Genomic DNA, 17,815 nt, shown 5'->3' on the forward strand with positions numbered 1-17,815 from the left:
GAGACTGAAACGTTGTGGTGTCGGGTGAAGAAACTAATCACTTTTTTCCATACGTCTAGAATGCTGCCTGTATTTTCTTGATTTTTATTTTATGCGGACTTTAAGGCCAGGACCTCACATTGCGCGAATACGCAGCATTTTGACTGTGGCGGAAACAGCATGGCAAACAATGCTGTGTATTACAGTACCTGCAAAGTGGAGGGGATTCTGGTTAGTCCCATCCACACATTGCAGAAAAAAATCTGCTGCAGAAATGCTGCAATTTCAAGAACACTTATGTTTTAGTAAATCGCAGTATGTCAATTGTACTTATGGAAATGCTGGCATATCCATATAGGCAGTGGTGTAACTAGGAATGGCGGAGCCCCGTGGCGAACTTTTGACATGTCCCCCCCCCCGACCGACACCGAAGACCTTGACTGCCCCCCTCCTCCGCATTCCGCATTCCTGTGCACTCTATTATGCCCCATAGTGGCCCCTGCACACAGTATTATGTCTCTCAGTGGCCCCTACACACAGTATTATCCCCCATAATGGCCCCTGCACACAGTATTATGACCTTTTGTGGCCCCTGCACACAGTATTATGTCCCTCAGTGGCCCCTACACACAGTATGATGCCCCACTGTTGACACCCATAAACAATTATTATACTCTGTCATCTTTTCAGACCCCAGAGTATAATAATCGGAGACTCAGGGGGGATAAAAAATAAAAAACACTGTTACCTATCTCCCAGCTCCGCTGCAGCCCTCCGCTGTCAGCCTCTGCTGTAGTCCATCTTTTATGACGTCAGACGTCACATGACCTGGGATGCAGGCCGGGGTCATGTGACGTCAGAGACGTCAGACGACTAGGCCTGAAGCCTGCCCGGATTGTGGAGAGGTAAGTAACAGTGTTTTTTATGTTTCTTAACTATCCCTGGCCTCCGATCATGATAGTGATAGTGATAATGATAGTGTTTGTGGGGCCCGTAGCGTAACTCACCGATCCAGGCCCTGCCAGGATCGGTAAGTAAATAGGGCCCGTTACCAGCTGGAGTAACTCCAGCTGGTAACTGCCTATTAAAAGAAAACCAAAAAAACGCAGCGGTAGTGGCTGTCACCAGGCCCCTTTGTCCCGGGCCCTGTGGCAGCTTCCTCTGCTGCTACGGTGGTAGTTACACCACTGCATATAGGTATAATAGGGGCAGAAATTCAGCAGAGGAAAACTCTGAGGACTTTCTGTGAAAAGGACTTTTTTCTTAAGGACTTAATGCCATCTCCAGTCTTCAAAGAGATTGTGCCAACAAGATCTCTACACATAAACCCTGCTGTGCAAGTAGCTGACATCAATACCTGAGACCTCATTAAAGCAATTAAGCCAAAAGAGCTGAGTAAGCTATTTTTCGCCAAGAAGCATCGTATCTTGTAAAGGCGTTGATTCTGCTTTGATTTTATGGTTTCACAATTGTGTGAAAAAATAAAAACATATCCATGAACCCAACCATATTAGTGCATATGCCCCACCCTCTTGTACCACAGCTAGTTCAAAGCACAGACTACTTTAAAGCAATTGTAATTAATTGTAGGCTTTGAAGACGAGTTTTAGAGGGTGCGGCAGCAGGAACATAATTGTCAGGGATTGTTTTACTTCTCTAGACAATAGATCTGTATTTATTTATTGTCTCCCAAAGAAAAGCAAAGTGAGTTGCAGGTTCCAAAGAAAATTGAATTAAATACAGTATTATTATATTTCATGATGTTGTATAATATTGTACAGGAAATTATATTTTACTGAAATAATATATTTTAATGACTTCTGATAATAATAGAATATTTTCAGTTAATTCTACTCAAAATGGATTTGAAATCATTGAATTAATTTATAGATCTAAGAAAATTTAAGGGTAAACTTCACTGTAGGTTCTATTTGGAATGGGGGCATTCAGTTCAGTTCATTCAATGTTTACCTTTCTATATATTCTTAGTACTTGTTCCCACATCATTAGCTTACTATAAACATACCTGTCCACATACTTGCAGCTTCCGTACCCCAAAAAAGCCTGCTTGAACAGATCACATACTGATGACCAGAGATGAGTGAATTTTTAAAAAATTCAATTTGGCAGCTTCATCAAATTTTCTGAATCAATTCACGGCAAATCGCATTAACAAAACAACTATTTCCTGGCTGCAGAGAGCCCGTATAATGGTGTGTCTTGCAGTAACACGCATTGGGAGTATGCTGTGGTTTTTAGTGATGTCGCACTAGGGGACCAGAACCAGCTATGCAATGATTGCTGGTTCAGCACTATAGACTGCAATACATGTGTATTGCAGTCTATAGAGGAAATCAGCCTATGCAGATACATTGGCTGATTTCCTTACTTCTAGGAAGGATCAACCAGGTACTGGGGGCTATTAGCAGCCCGAACTCACTGGCCAGACCCCAGGCTGCAGAAGATGCATATCGATCTCGTCCCGATCTCGCCGCAGGAGGTGCCGAGGGGGACATGTATAATGGCGGAACCCCATGGATTCCACAGTCATGTTTTACCATGGCATCCAAGGGGTTAAAACCCACAATCTGAGCTGTGCTCTGACTGGGGATTACAGAGCAGGGTTTTAGCTGTCAGTTACAGCTAACACCTGCTTCCGATGCTGTGGGCAGTTGCGAATGGATTAAAGGGCTGTGACATCACAGGGCTGGCTGTTGATTGGCTGCACGCATGGCATTGTGGGTGATCCCCAGAGTTCCTTGCCCCATGTCCTAACATTTTAGCAAACATGTTATGAAAAAATATGATTCGCTACCATGAAGTGTGAGGAAATCCAGATTTGATGCAAATCGGTTATTTCCTGAAATTTTGATTGAATTCCACTTCGTCAGCTTTGATTTGCTTATCTCTACTGATGACCTATAATGTGCATTGTTCATCAGTATGAAATTTCAATTTATATGGGTTCTACCACCAGAATTATTTATGCACTATCCATAGATAGGGGATAAATTGCTAATTGGTGAGAATCTGACCACTGAGACTCTAGCAATCTTGTTGGGGGGGGGGGGGGGTATGTCCACCAATACATTCACAACGGGGATAAAGCATCCCCATTCACAGGATCTACTGATCAGCAATTTATCTGCTATCCGATGGGGAAAAATCATTTTTGTAGCCTAACCCTATTAAACATTTAGAATACGTGTGCTTTGTTGATCTCCACTTCCAGGTCCCCTTAGGCTAAAGCCCCACATTGCAGAAATGCAGCTTTTTTTGTTGCAGTTTTTTTGAACCAAAGCCATAAATGTATTGAGCAGAAGTTAGAAGTGTTAGAACTTTCTATATATTTCCCATTCCTTTTGTAACCATTCTTGGCTTTGGCTCAAAAAACGGTAACAAATTCTGCAACAAACAAAGCTGCGTTTCCGCAACGTGGGGCCTTAGCCTTAGACATGCAGGAAATTACCGCTAAACCAGTTATTGGCCACAGCAGTGATCACCACTGTCAGTGACCGAATCTTGAGCAGCATTTCCTGTGGAGAGGAACCACAAAATAGAAACAAGTGGGGGAACAGGAAGTGGGAATCAGTGATCCCTCATAGATTGTAAGCTATGCAGAAAAATACTTGCAGCGGAAATACTTTAGAATTTTAGAATTGAACCTAGCCCTGTATATCTGTAACTACTTCAATCAGTCCCAGCCCTGACAAATTTGACAGGAGCGTAACAGAAGTTCAATTAAAGGGGTCCTGTCACTGTGCCAACTTATCATCTACCCTGTCGATAGTTGGTATGTGTCTGTTCTATAGGGCTTCTACCACTTGGAGAGAGAACAGGGTTCTGGAGTCTCCACTCAAGTGACCACTCCATTAATTCTGTATGGGAAGGGCAAGTACAATTTGGGGCTTTATTTGTAAATCCCATAGAGAATGCACTGTACTGAAATGGCGGACATGACTCCCCTGTTCTTGTGATTGGTGAATGTCCCAGCAGTGGGACACTTACTACATATCCTCTAGCTGGGTAATACCCTGTAATACTCAGACAACAACTTTCATTGACTAATTTAATAAAATTTGTAAATACTGTATGGTAAATTAAAAATAACAAATCATATTGCGTGAATAGCATTTTATATCTTTATTAGTTTTTTTTCCACCTAACACTATTTTATAAATTACTGCATTTTAGTGAGCTACAAAAAACATCCCAGTATACCAATGACTTTAAAAGTTCAAGAGCAAGAGTCATTTCTATAGAAGAAGATCCGATACAAGAGTGTTTGCTTAAACACCCCAAAGTACTTCAAGACAGTATTATAGAAGAAATGCCGAACACAGACATCTTCATCACTGCAGATATTCATCTCTCTGCACCAAGTTCAACTGCCCAAGATGACTATACCAATAAAGATCATAGTAGTATTTCATTACAAACAAGTAAAACAACCAACCGAGAGGTAACAAAGATAGATATAGCGTCAGAGATGAAAAGGACTCAACAAGATTTTGATTTTGTAAGTAAAACCACTGACCAAATACATCATCTTCATGAGAAGGTAAAAGAACAGTCAAAAATACCAGACCAACTTGAAGAATTACACGGAGTCCCAGACCATATCTATAAAATAATGTTTGTTGGAAACACACATGTTGGAAAAACATCCTTTCTAAAACAAGTACATGAAGGTTCCTACAGTGGAAATGCATCTGCTACAGTAGGTAAAGTTGCCATATGCTTGTTTTGGCTATATAACAATACAGTGTATATTGGACACAATGCAAAAATGGAACGGTAATTGGAAGTATATTCCAGGAGGTTTGTGTGTTGGAGCTTGAGTATTGTTGACCATGGTATCATCATGCTATTAATCATTTTAGTCTAGGAACTTCCAAATTGTTGTACACATAGCTTTCTGAATTGCTTTTATGGTATTTTCAAAAAGTCCTTTAAGGCTTAGGCCACACATTGCAGAAAAGTTGTGTTTTTGTTGCAGATTTTTCTGTAGTTTTTGAGCCAAAGCTAAGAGTGGCTTCAAAGCAATGGAAAATATAAAGAAAATACTTAGATTTTTCCATTCCGCTAAATTAATTCCTGGGCTTTGCCTCAAGAATGCAGCAAAATCTGAAAAAAGCAAAGTAATTCCAAAGTGTATGGGCTCAGACTGAGGGCAATTTTTGATTTTTTTTTTAATTGTTAAAGGGTACATACCAGGATAACAGGGTCAGACTGGCCCACCAGGGAACCAGTGAATTCCCCAATGGGCCGTGTTCCTTTAGTGGGTTTTACCAGATAGGCACTGCTTTTTTTTTAATAGGCAGTGGAGGTCTGGTAACAAGGATGTGACCTCGACTGGAGTGGTATGGGGCCCACTGGAGATGTCTGGGGCACTGGGATGATGACCGGGGAAAGCCTGGTTCCCCAACCACTATACATACTGTTAATGGAAAGGGATCAGTATTATGTCAGCCCCTTTTCAGTAGTGCTATTAATATACATTGGGGTTGTCTCAGAGTATAATAATCAGAGGCTCAGGGGAGGTGATTAAATATTAAAAATACTTATATTCACCTCTCCTGGGACCCTGATGACTCCCAGCCCCTTCTTCAGGGCACTTTCAGCCTGTGACTGAGGTCAAGTCAGTGGCGTAACTACTGCCGTAGCAGCAGAGGCAGCTGCCACAGGGCCCGGGACATTAGGGGCCCGGCGACAGTCGCTACAGCTGCGTTTTTTCTTTTTTTTTTAATAGGCCGTTACTGGCTGGAGTTACTGGGCCTATATACTTACCAATCCTGGCAGGGGCCGGGATCAGTAAGTGACGGTGCGGGCCCCACAAGCACTATTATACTCGGGGTCTTTTCAGGCCCCCGAGTATAACGATTGGAGGCCGGGGAGAGGTAAGATAACATATAAAACTGTGTTACTTACCTGTCCAGGCTCCGGGCAGGCTTCGGCCTACTTGCGTGACGTCATATGACTCGCAGCGCAGGGCCCCGGTCACATGACGTCCTGGAAGATGGCCGGCAGCGACGAAGAATGCAGGGGAGTCGGGAGATAGGTAAGTAACAGTAGTTTGTTGTTTGTATCCCTCTGGGTCTCCGATTATTATACTCTGGGGTCTGAAAAGACCCCAGAGCTTAATAATTGTTCATGGGTGTCCACAATGGGACATAATACTGTGTACTGGGGCCAGTATGAAGACATAATACTATGTACTGGGGCCAGTATGGTTGGCATAATACTGTGTACTGGGGCCAGTAAGGAGACATAATACTGTGTACTGAGGCCAGTATGGGGGCATAATACTGTGTACTGGGGCCAATATTGGATATTATAGTGTGTGCAGAAATGCGCTCGGGGAGGGGGGGTTGGCGTTAGGCGTCAGTTGGTCGAGCTCTTCAGCGTTAGTCGGGGGGAGGGGGGGGCATGTCAAAAGTTCACCACGGGGCCCCACCATTCTTAGATACTCCACTGGGTCAAGCAGCCCAGACGTCACTGCTGGGGCTGGCGTAATTGGAGTCAGCACGCCCCAAGTGACCGCTGAGGCCCAATCACAGTAGTTGTGTGTACTATAGTTGTATGGGGCATGTTAATGTTAGCAATTCCAGAAGCCACGCTGATCACTTACCATACACAGTGTATAGGTGGGTTTAGGTAGTGCAGTGGTGCACATTGTATGGCAGGTGAACAGCATGCCATTATTACCTGTAGCTGCAGTGTGTGCATACAGCTGATCTGCAGGGGTCCTGGCATTGGGCCTCTAGAAACAATTCCATTGGTGTTCCCTGGACATCGCAGTCCGACACTGCAGGATAACCATTTGGGCATGGACACAGCTGCTAATAAAAAATCACACATGAAGGCCTCATTCAGACAGCAGCATTTAGAAACTATGTGTGAAGATGTTAATGAGGACTAAAAGATGTTAAAGAAAACTCTTGTTCAATGTGAGAATGACTTGGATCAAAACCCCACAATGTGACTGTTATTAATGTCCATTGCTTTCATCTGTTATTCGAGAGCAATTGGACATTGAAGCCAAGGCCCCACACTGCAGAAAAATCTGGGTTTGGCTCAAAAAAATCACAGCAAAATCTGCAAAAAAAATAAATCTGCTTTTTAGCAACATGGTACCTTAGCCAAGGTGACTGATACAGATGGAACCTCCTCCATCTGGTGTCTGGTCTTCTATTACAAAAGTAAGCAAACTTCCAGTGGACTCCATCTGTATCCATTACCCGATTACTGTATTCATAAATTTGTATTTTTAATACTTTTTTGTATTTATTTGTAATTTAATAGAAAAGCAGGTGAAATAGTAGCGTTATTGTGATGTAGTTGTGGAACATTTACAAGGCTTGTATTCCTGATTTGTCTTCTATGAAGTGTGTAATATTCTTTATGCTCTTATTTTCAGGAATAGATTATCGTATTAAAAACATAACTGTGGACAACAAACAATATGCACTACAGCTGTGGGACACTGCAGGACAGGAGAGGTAAAGAAACATTTAGATATTCAGGCCTGTAAAAGGGACTCTATCATTAGAATCCCCTTATTGAGGTAATACCACATCAGAATAGCCTTATAAAGTCTGTTCATCCCCTACCCTTATAATTCTGCTCCACACCACCATTCCATTAATATTCAGTTTTATTCCAGTATGCAAATGAGTCTCCAGACAGCACAGGAGGCATCCCCTTTGCTGCTTGAAGACTCTCCAACAACGCCTCCATCTTCTTCAGCTGCGCCTTTCTGCCGCCTTGTACTTGATGTCATCTCCCGGCCGAGCCTGTGTTTGGGATCAAAATCCTGTGTATGCTCTGTCAGCTCTGCCATCGGGCTTTGGGTAGAGCCGAGTGCGCGTGTCTGTTTGGCAATTTTACTGAGGTCACGTACACAAGCGTACTGTGCCACAGTACAATGGCCAAACAGACATGCACACTCGGCTCTACCCAAAGCGCGATGGCAAAGCCAATTGAGCATGCGCAGGCTCGGCCGGGAAATAATGTAGAAGAAAAACCCCTTTGCTGTCTGGAGAATCATTTGCATACCAAAATATCAACGAAACGGCGGCGCGGAGCAGAATTATAAAGGTAGGGGACGAATAGCCTTTCCTAAGGCTATTCCAACGTGGTACTAATGATAGAATCACTTTAAATATTAATAATATATGTGCAAGTTAGGAATCTGTCAATAGTTTTCATGGTCGGATTAGCGGTTCATGCTGTGCTGTTATTACTGTCAAAAGTGATTGACTCCTCACTAGAACCTCCCAGTAAGCATGAAAGCCATGACACTGTGTTGGATCTACCCTTAGAGGTGTAACGTGAACAGTTTGCGCCCCAATGAAAAATCTACAATGGGGCTCTAATATAATTTTTTACATTTACTTGGAATTGTGGTCTATATTACGTGCCAGAGAGACGACTATTACTGCTGCACCATTTATACCCCTGCCAATCATGGTTGGGCACCCAACAAGCCATGAGGGTTTAAGATATCTGTTATATATTTTATTTTATTATCTTTGTTATTTCCTATTTTTTCATATTATATAAAGCTATTATAAATCTATCTCTTTTCTATATATATATTTTGCTTTTTTACTCACTTCATTTAATGTTATAGTTCTTGTGTTCGGTTTACCTTCTGGAGATCTATTTTCCATTATTGTTGCCAAACTGAGCCCCCTAGTGTTCAAATCTTAATACTGTGGATTTTTAAAATCCATTATCACTATTTTCACACCCTGTGCAGTCTTTAGGTTGGAATCCTACATATTTTTTTCTGTGGTGTTTCCTGGTGCGGTTTTGAGCCAATGTCACAAGTGGATAAAAAAAGAATAAGGAAAAGTATAAAGGAGAGACAGAAATATCTATTTCCTTTTATATCCACTCCTGGCTCTGGCAGCATTAAAAAATAATTTGATATTGGGAAGCTATAAAGATTGGTGTTTCCTTCTCCAGTCTTGATGTACTCCATTCTGGAATGAGAAGTGACTAATTTATTAACAAATAACAAACAAACAAATAAATTAGGTGCAAACCCAGCCCGCCGTGCACCAGAAAGTCAGATGTATGCCAGTTTTGAGATATAATTTACACCAGTTTCTGGCATGAACTATAGTACCGTTGCTGGGCAAGGGAGCGCCAACTTCCCTCCTTTAGCCCTGCTCACATTTTGGGAAGTGCAGCATAAAACTGCAAAAAGTTGCCCTTTTTTTATAGCTAAAGTCTGACTCTTTTGTCTTACGAGGTTTTATCATCTAAAAAAATGGATGAATGGGTTGGATCCAAAAAGATCCAAAAAACATCTCTTTAAAAATGGATCACGCAAGTCCATCGGAAACAGAAAAACAGCACGGATGCAAAAGGGATGCAGGTGTATGACCATTTTTCAAAGATGTTAGAGCTGTCAAAAAAAGCACAGTCATGTTAATAAAGCTACACTCACACAGTGAAAATTCATCATGTAAGGGTCATTTTTTTTTAAAAGGCAGTCACAAGGTTTCATATGGTTGAGCACTGTGAGCAGAGGGAGGGGGCGTTCCTCCCCAGTCTCACACTACAGCGTGATAGGCACTGCTGGGCAGAAGGGCGTCCCTGGCTAAGTGTCAGAAACGCCCTTCTGACTGTATAGCGCTACGGTACCGGGACCGATAGCGCTTTACCTGGGGCACAGATTGGGAAAGCCGACAGTGTGCTGAATTCAGCGCACTGTCAGCTTTCCAGCAGTATATGGAACTGCCTGTGCCCAATCTGATGAAAGGTCCTCTTTATTGCTTATATTGTCATTCATGTCAACTGGGTACCGACAAAAATCCATGGCAAAACAAGAGATTGTTATACATTTTTTATTATAAGCCCTGCTGTGTCCATACTGACCACTCAACTTCACTACACTTGTCTGTAAGGAGTATTTTAGGGTGGATTATCAGTAGTGACAGTCTGGTGTTGGCCTTTTTGGGGTGCAAACCTTGCACTAGACAAGTCCCAGGATTGCTAGTATATTTTGGATTTGTTTGCTCAGGTGACCCTGGAGTGAGCCCTTAACAGACAGACACACTAGACCTGTTAACTCTTCAAAGACTATTTATTATTATTATTAATGTGCTCTCAATATTAAAATTTCCAAGGTGTCCAATACATTATTGTCCACTCATGCATTGAAGGCATGTATACTCATCAAAATAATGGTACATGGTGAGAGTTCTTCGGTACATATGTATATATCAGTATGTGTACAGAATATTATGCATTTGGATGGTAGAAACTGAATATGGGAAATGCTCAAACTTGTTTTTATTGATTTATTTTTTATATTTCAGGTTTTATAGCATCACAGAACAGTTTTTCAGAAAGGCAGATGGTATGGTGATCATGTATGACGTAACTTCTAGGGAAACTTTCACTGCTGTGCGCCGCTGGTTGAACTGCATTCGGGTAAGGATATAAAGCACTATAAAATTCTATATATCAATTTAAAATATATTCAAAGAACATGGAAGATACATGTAAGAGATTTAAAACTATTTAGCCATTAATAAATTTGTTAAAAAAATATGAAAATAATCTCCGTTACTAATTTTGATTGCATTATGACACTCCTTATCTAGAATAGCCGCACTGAATTAATATTTTAGATACCTGTCCTAATGTGATGCCATACACTTTACATGACAAGTGACAAAACTAATTTTGTGAGGATTGGCAAACTACATCATTTGCAACTCCTTAATTTCAACATAACAAATCCTTTGTTCCCACCTGATATAAGCCGCTGCCAGTGAGGTCTGACAGTCACGTATTCCCCTCTCCCCCGATTTCCATATACATTCATACTTGAGCAGTTGAGCCAAGTGTATATGTTTATGGTGGACGTGGGAGGAGCAGCTGATGGTCAAACAAGTGTTTAAGGCCGGTTGCATACACTGACCCATTCTTTTCTATAGGCTTGTACACACAACTGTGAATTTCACGGGCCCATTTGCAAAATATAGAACAGGTCCTATTCCCATCCTATTTTGCAGTCCTTGCTTCCGTGGCTCCTATTCACTTAATGAAAGGGGCAGCGGAAGCACGGCCCATGCGACACATGGGGGATATCCGGGTGTATCCCATGTGTCGCCCATGCTTTTAATTCACGGCAGGCTGGTTGCACACAGTCTTGTGCAAGCAGCCTAAGGCTGAGGTCACATGTTGCAGAAAAGCTTCTTTTTTTGTTGCAGATTTTGCTGAGGTTTTTTGAGCCAAAGCCAGGAGTGGATTGAGCCGAAGGTAGAAATATAATAACATCCTATATATTTCCCATTCATTTGGTGGACATTCTTGGCTTTGGCTCAAAAAATGCAGCAAAATCTGCAACATAAAAAAGCTGCCTCTCCGCAATGTGGGGCCTCAGCCTAAGATAGCTTAAAAGATGCAATGTGCAGGTAAAGTACTTATTGAAACCATAGTAAGGTGGGTCCTGTCCCGCGGTCCCGGTCGGTGGGAGGTATGTCCTGCATTCAAGTCATCTGCATCCAGAGAGGATGCAGATAAATTGAGTACAGCGATAAAGCAGGAGCTGCCCATGGACAGCCTCTGCTTCATCACTGTGCTCCTATATGCACTGGCCCTGGGAGCTGTAGGCACGATGTGATGACCTCAGACAGAGCAGCAGAGGAGCCAGGAGTGGTATGTATTAGTGTCTTATTATGTTAAACTGTGGGGGCAAATGGAGGGGGAACAGTAAACTGGGGGCAGATGAAAAGGGTACATTAAACTGGGGGCAAATGTAAAGTTAACACTAAACTGGGGCAGATGGAGGGAAGGACATTAAACTGGGGGCAGTTGAAAAGGGGACATTAAACTGGGGCAAATGAAAAGGGGACATTAAAGTGGGGGCAAATGAAAAGGTGACATTAAACTGGGGGCAAATGAAAAGGGGACATTAAACTGGGGCAAATGAAAAGGGGACATTAAAGTGGGGGCAAATGAAAAGGTGACATTAAACTGGGGGCAAGTGAAAAGGGGACAGTAAACTGGGGGAAATGAAAAGTAGACATTAAATTGGAGGCAAATGAAAAGGGGACATTAAACTGGTGCAGATGTAAAGTTGAAACTAAATTTGGGGCAGATAGAGGGAGGGACATTAAACTGGGGGCAGATGAAAAGTTGAAACTAAATTTTGGGCAGATGGAGGGAGGGACATTAAACTGGGGGCAGATGAAGGGGGACATTAAACTGGGGGAAGATGGAGGGGGCATTAAACTGAGGACAGATGAAAGAGAGCAGATAGAACATGACATTAAACTGGAAGCAACTGGAGGGGGACATTAAACCGTGGGGGTAGCTGGAGGAAGACATGTCTGCCTTTAGTTTCCTCCAGTTTAATTTCTCCCTCCAGTAGCCCCAAGTTTAATGTCCCCATTCAACTACCCCTATGGTTTAATGTCCCCCCCCCCTAGTTTCCCCTAGTTTAAACTGGGGCACCAGGAGAGGGACATCATACTGTGGGGTAATTGGAGAAGAACATTATAATGCATATAATGGGTGACTGTAGGAGCATTATATTGTGTGGGGGTCAACATAGAAGTAGGTGGAGCTAAATGCATGTGCTGTGCCTCTTTCTTTCCTTTGAAAGTTGGGAGGCATGGTTAAGGAGGTTCTCATGGATCATCATGTCAGTAGTGCTATATGGTCAATAATACTTACATGCCACTTTCTCCCAAAGGTTTAACCCATCAGACACTTTTATCATTCAGTTTTGCCAAAAAGAATGAGTTTTGGGTCATCCTTATGGGGTTTCTGGTTTTTAGTATTGATGACCTTAGGTTAAGCCATCAGTATTAGTATTAGAATTGCAGGGGTCCGACATCCAGTACCACCAAAGATCTAATATTGGATCAATGGCCATTAATAGTAAAAACCACGTGTGCAAAATCTGTGACAGAAACTAAGCTAACAGGTAGGTGGTATAAACTAGACTAGACAGTATAAAGATATGCCGATTTATTATCCAGCATCAGTTGCACATTTTAAGACATTTTACTATACAAATCATACGGGCCGTTGTGTCACTAAACACAGACATGTTCTACAATCTTCTCTCATAGGAAAAAGTCATGGATGATATCGTCATTCTTCTTGTTGGTAATAAAATAGACTGTGAAGCTGAAAGACAGGTGACATTTCATGACGGACAGAAGTTGGCTCAGGTAAGGGTAGATTCTATAACTATGACTACTCCTCTTCACCGCTGTGACTATTGCTTCTACCTCTCTCTTTAGGTGTATTTTCTATTCATGATACACATAACACCTACAGTGCAGTTCTATCAGTCAATCATGATAAAATATTGCAATGGACATTTGTAGACAAATATCACAGCATATTGATGCACAGAATAACTCCACATGTGCTTTAGACCTTGACATTGTGAGCAAAAATCTACCTAGGGGAAGGCCCAGAGCTGTCAGGATGGGGGAGATGGGAGGGGCACCAATTGTCCACATTGAGCGCTTCCCTCAGAACTAATGGAAGCACTCATTGTCTTTCTAACAGCTAAGAGAGTGTGCTATGGATTTCAGAATTACTTACTGCTTATAACTCCCCAAACTGCCATGGTGGTGGGGAGTCCAGGGAGTTATGAGTGATAACTAGTGCTGAAATCTGTAGTGCTGCTCATTCCCCTGTGCCCTGCCCGGAGATGAGAGCCAATACACTGTGTGAGGGCAAAACAGACTGAAAAAGGAGCCCTTAAAATGTGCATGGTTTCAAAAGGGGGCCATTAGGCAGTATGGGGGCAAAAGTGGGTCGGTCATTATACTGTGTATGGGGGCAAAAGGGGGTTATTATACTGTGCATGAGGCAATAGATGCCATTATATTGTGTGTTTGGGCAACTAAAAGTACAGTTTTAAACCCAAAACATATCAATTATAGATGCAGGTCTTGCCCACAATTTTCAACCTTTGCAATGCAAAAGTTGAAAGCAACGGAAGGCCTACAGCAATTTCTTGCTGCATCAGTTTTACAGGAATACACTGTGCTACAAAGGAGAACACTGAGGCTCTGTCGCACAAACCTCCGGACACAGATGAGTTGAAACTGGGACATACCTCCCTCCGACTGGGACAGCGGGACACAACCCGGAATTTGGGAATGTCCCGCAGAATCCGGGACAGTTGGGAGATATGATTTTGTTCAAAGCTGTGAAATGGGTCTAGATGTCTATATTACTTACATAATAATTTAGCAAGTGGATGTCTTCACTTTGCTTGAAAATTACACTACTGCCATAAAGAGACCTGCAAGTGCTAATAATGTGTTTACTCTTACATGTATTCCAGCGTAAAAATTATGTCTTTATTTCCAGGAATATAAGCTACTGTTCGCAGAATGTAGTGTGGCATCAGGAACAAACGTCACTGAATCACTAATACAAGTAGTCAGGTGAGATCATTTACACATACATACATAAGTATCTGCGCCAGAAGCTCTGTTTGAAGCCTCCATCACAGATTCTGTCATATTTCTAACATATTTTTTCTGGAAAAATGATCCAGTAGATCCCTTCCATCAGGCTACTTTCTCATTCATCACTTGGCAGGTCCATGACGTAACAGAGCAATGACTTTTCTAATGCATATAATAACCTAATAAGTTTTTCAAAAACATTGCTGAAATTCTGTTAATAGCACATGTCCAAGTTGGTTGCATAGATCTGATGCACTAGTAGCAAACCCTCAACTTTGAAAAGTATTAGATATGCATTTGCTTTTCAGCCTCAGGCCTCGTTCACTTCAGTGTTCGTATTCCGTCCGGGGAAGTCTGCATGAGGACCCCCCCCCCCCCCCGAACGGAATACTGAATGCAACTGCAAGCGGTACGCCAGTGAAAGCACACGGATCACATAGACTATAATGGGTTCTGTGTGCTTACTGCCAGATCTCCGCAGAGATCATGCAGACAGGTAAGTAGTTCACACTCTACTTTCCTGCCGCATGATTTGTGTGGGCAGCACGCGGCAAGCACACAGACCCCATTATAGTCTATGGGGTCCGTGTGCTTTTACTGCACAGCGTTTGGTACTCTGTTCGGGGGATCCCTATGCGAACTCCCCGAACAGAATACCGAATGCAGATGTGGACCAAGCATTAGATTTCAGACGGACATCATGTATATAAACAATTCCACAAAAAACATTAACAACTAAACCTAGTTGTAAAAAAACAAAACAATGTGCAGTGAGTCTATGCAAGTTGGCAGATGATCAGCCAAAACTCAATCATGCCGAACAGGGATATTTTTGGGTGAAAACTGGTTGAAAGTATCTAGCATTAGCATACCTTATCGTTGGGTTTGCTCAAAATCAGCCATTTCAGCCAAAGAAAAGCTAATGTGTGTTTTCATCCTAAGGCCTTATTTACATGGCAAAGCCACAGGGTCCCTGTGAATTCATGCTATGACATGCAAATAGTTAATAGTTATATCTCATTTTATTAAACAGGATTACCATCCTAGACATTTTTGCATACAGGATATGCCATAAATATCTGGGACCCACAAAAAAGGGTCTCCCTAACCTCTTCTCACCTCAAAATACAGTCGCTTCATTCTGACAAAGGATGAATGGAGGGGTGGCCACAACTATGTGGATCTCTCTATTGTGGCCTATAAGAGTTTTGCCAACAAGTGTTTGTTTATAGTTTTGTAACCCACATTAAGACTAAGGTCCCACTTTGCAAGCCGCAGCCAAAAAGCGGCGGTGGAAAGGCATTGAGGTTTTTCCTGCAACATTTCCAGAGAGGTTTTCTCGGACCTTCTGCTTCAGTTATACCTATATGGTAACCTCCAGCATTTCCATAGGTATAATTGACATACCATGATTTACAAAAACACAATGGTTTTGGAAATTGCAGCATGTCTGCTGTGGATATTTTTCTGCAATGTGTGGTTGGGAATAGACAGAATTCCATCCACTTTGCAGTTACTGTAAAACTCTGTGGTGTATACCATGTGGGACCTGGCCTAAGGTGTTTCTGCCGCATTTTTTCCCACATTGCTACATGGGGTCTTAGCCTAAAGTGAGTACTGTTGGGGATACACAGCCACTTCTCCATTCCCTGTCTGGATGTGATGGCTTGTGGCCATTTTACAAGGTGGGAAGTGGATTTTACCATTTTCTTTATAATTGTTATGAATGGCAGATTACTGTAATTGTTATGGATAAAAAAATATGTAAAAAAGCATTTTTTTATTGAAATGTGTCTCCTTCACCAGGTCTCTAAAGAAGCAAGAGGACAATATGAAAAATAATGTGATAACTTTACAAAGATCTCCAAATCTGAAGAAAATAAGTTGTTGCATGTAAATCTGCGTGCTTGCCTGTAATAAAAAGTGTAGGGATATTTTATGAGAAATGAGATACAGCTTGGATTTTCATTACGTGAAGGTAGAATTTTAAATTCAGCGTTGCACTGAGCCCTCTCCTTTTTATGATCCCCCTCCCCTCTTATAACTAAGGGCTCGTTCACACGTGAACAAAGGGGTGGATTTTGACAGTGGATTTCGCTTCAAAATCCGCCCCTTTACAATGGTGGTCTATGCAGACCGCTAGCGGAGAAAAGCAGCGACATGTCCTATCTTCAGGCGGAAACCGCGGCGCGCTGGACCACGGCTTCCGCCTAGCGGCAGCACCCTCCTGTGTCGGCTCATTCACTTGAGCCGACATAGGAGGGGAAAGCAGTGATCGTGATGGTCGCGGCAGGTGGGTTTTGACCAGAGAGAGACTAGGCGAGCTCGCTGCGTCTTTCTCTGTGTCAAAACGCGCTCGGACCCCACAGCGTGTGAACTAGCCCTTACAGTTTTCTGAGTGCACACTCCTTGAAGCTGGCAGGTGCCTCTCCTAAGCTGGCAGGTGCCCTGGGAATATTGGTAAATTCACATTATAGTTGAGAATATCCGCTGAACTCATCCATAGGGTGAAAGCAACAAACATTAACAGCAATAGAGTGATGGATGCAGATGGAGCACTACTTGTCTGCATTCACTCAGAATATTTCTTCCGACATGTTTTTTTTAAAAAATTGTGCATAAAGGAATTTTTCTCCTGTTACAAACATGATAGAAGAAAGAAACACAAAAGTTTCTGCCATATTTTTTTTGGAGTGAATGGGAACAAACGCCAGATGGAATGGACTCCGTCTGCATGTATCACTCTATCTCCAATAATGTCCATTTCTCTCATCCTATGAGAACAATAGATATTTATAACGGTAGCAAGAATCTCCCCTATGGAAGCTTAAAGGGGTTGTTTGGGAATTGGACAAACCTCAATGGTTGTCAGAGTCTAACATAAAAAAATCATACTCGTCTATGCTGGTGCTTGTAATATGCCATAACTTCAGATTTTTGGCAAACCCCTATACCCTGCAGATCGATATTTTGAAAGTAAAAGTGACTATTTCACTATTTACACTCATCAGCTTTCCAGAGAATTCCACAGAAAAGCACTTTAAATCTTGACTTCTCCAACTTCATTAGGCCGGGTTCACACAGGAGTCTTCTGGACTGTATTTTGACGCAGAGGCTGCTACAAAATCCAGTCCAAAAAATGGCTAGCCACGACTGGATGGCGGTGCTGTGCATACAGTGCACCGGCATCCAGTTGCGGCATTCTGCTCTGGATTAGACCCAAATGAATGGGTCTAGTCGAGAGGGAGTGTCGCGAGGTGGACGTCCGCGTCCGAATTAGCCGCTGAATCCACCTGAAGAAAGGGCATGTCTCTTCTTTTTATCGCGAGCTGAAACAAACCACTTGTGGAAAAAGGAACCCATTGAATTCA

General features: G+C 42.4%; 1 protein-coding gene across 1 annotated transcript in view; it reads left to right on the forward strand.

Annotated features, from left to right (window-relative positions):
• The window catches only part of LOC142194059 (EF-hand calcium-binding domain-containing protein 4B-like), a 51,997-nt gene extending 35,656 nt beyond the window's left edge, over positions 1 to 16,341 (forward strand). Inside the window, exons 11-16 of the mRNA XM_075263086.1 lie at positions 4,174 to 4,703; positions 7,400 to 7,481; positions 10,314 to 10,428; positions 13,083 to 13,184; positions 14,344 to 14,420; positions 16,251 to 16,341. Coding sequence (XP_075119187.1) covers positions 4,174 to 4,703; positions 7,400 to 7,481; positions 10,314 to 10,428; positions 13,083 to 13,184; positions 14,344 to 14,420; positions 16,251 to 16,341 — 997 coding nt within the window. The remainder of the gene's footprint in view (positions 1 to 4,173; positions 4,704 to 7,399; positions 7,482 to 10,313; positions 10,429 to 13,082; positions 13,185 to 14,343; positions 14,421 to 16,250) is intronic.
• Positions 16,342 to 17,815: the final 1,474 nt, after the last annotated feature.

The sequence above is a fragment of the Leptodactylus fuscus genome, chromosome 2 (assembly GCF_031893055.1).
Source record: "Leptodactylus fuscus isolate aLepFus1 chromosome 2, aLepFus1.hap2, whole genome shotgun sequence".
In the NCBI taxonomy this organism is placed as follows: domain Eukaryota; kingdom Metazoa; phylum Chordata; class Amphibia; order Anura; family Leptodactylidae; genus Leptodactylus; species Leptodactylus fuscus.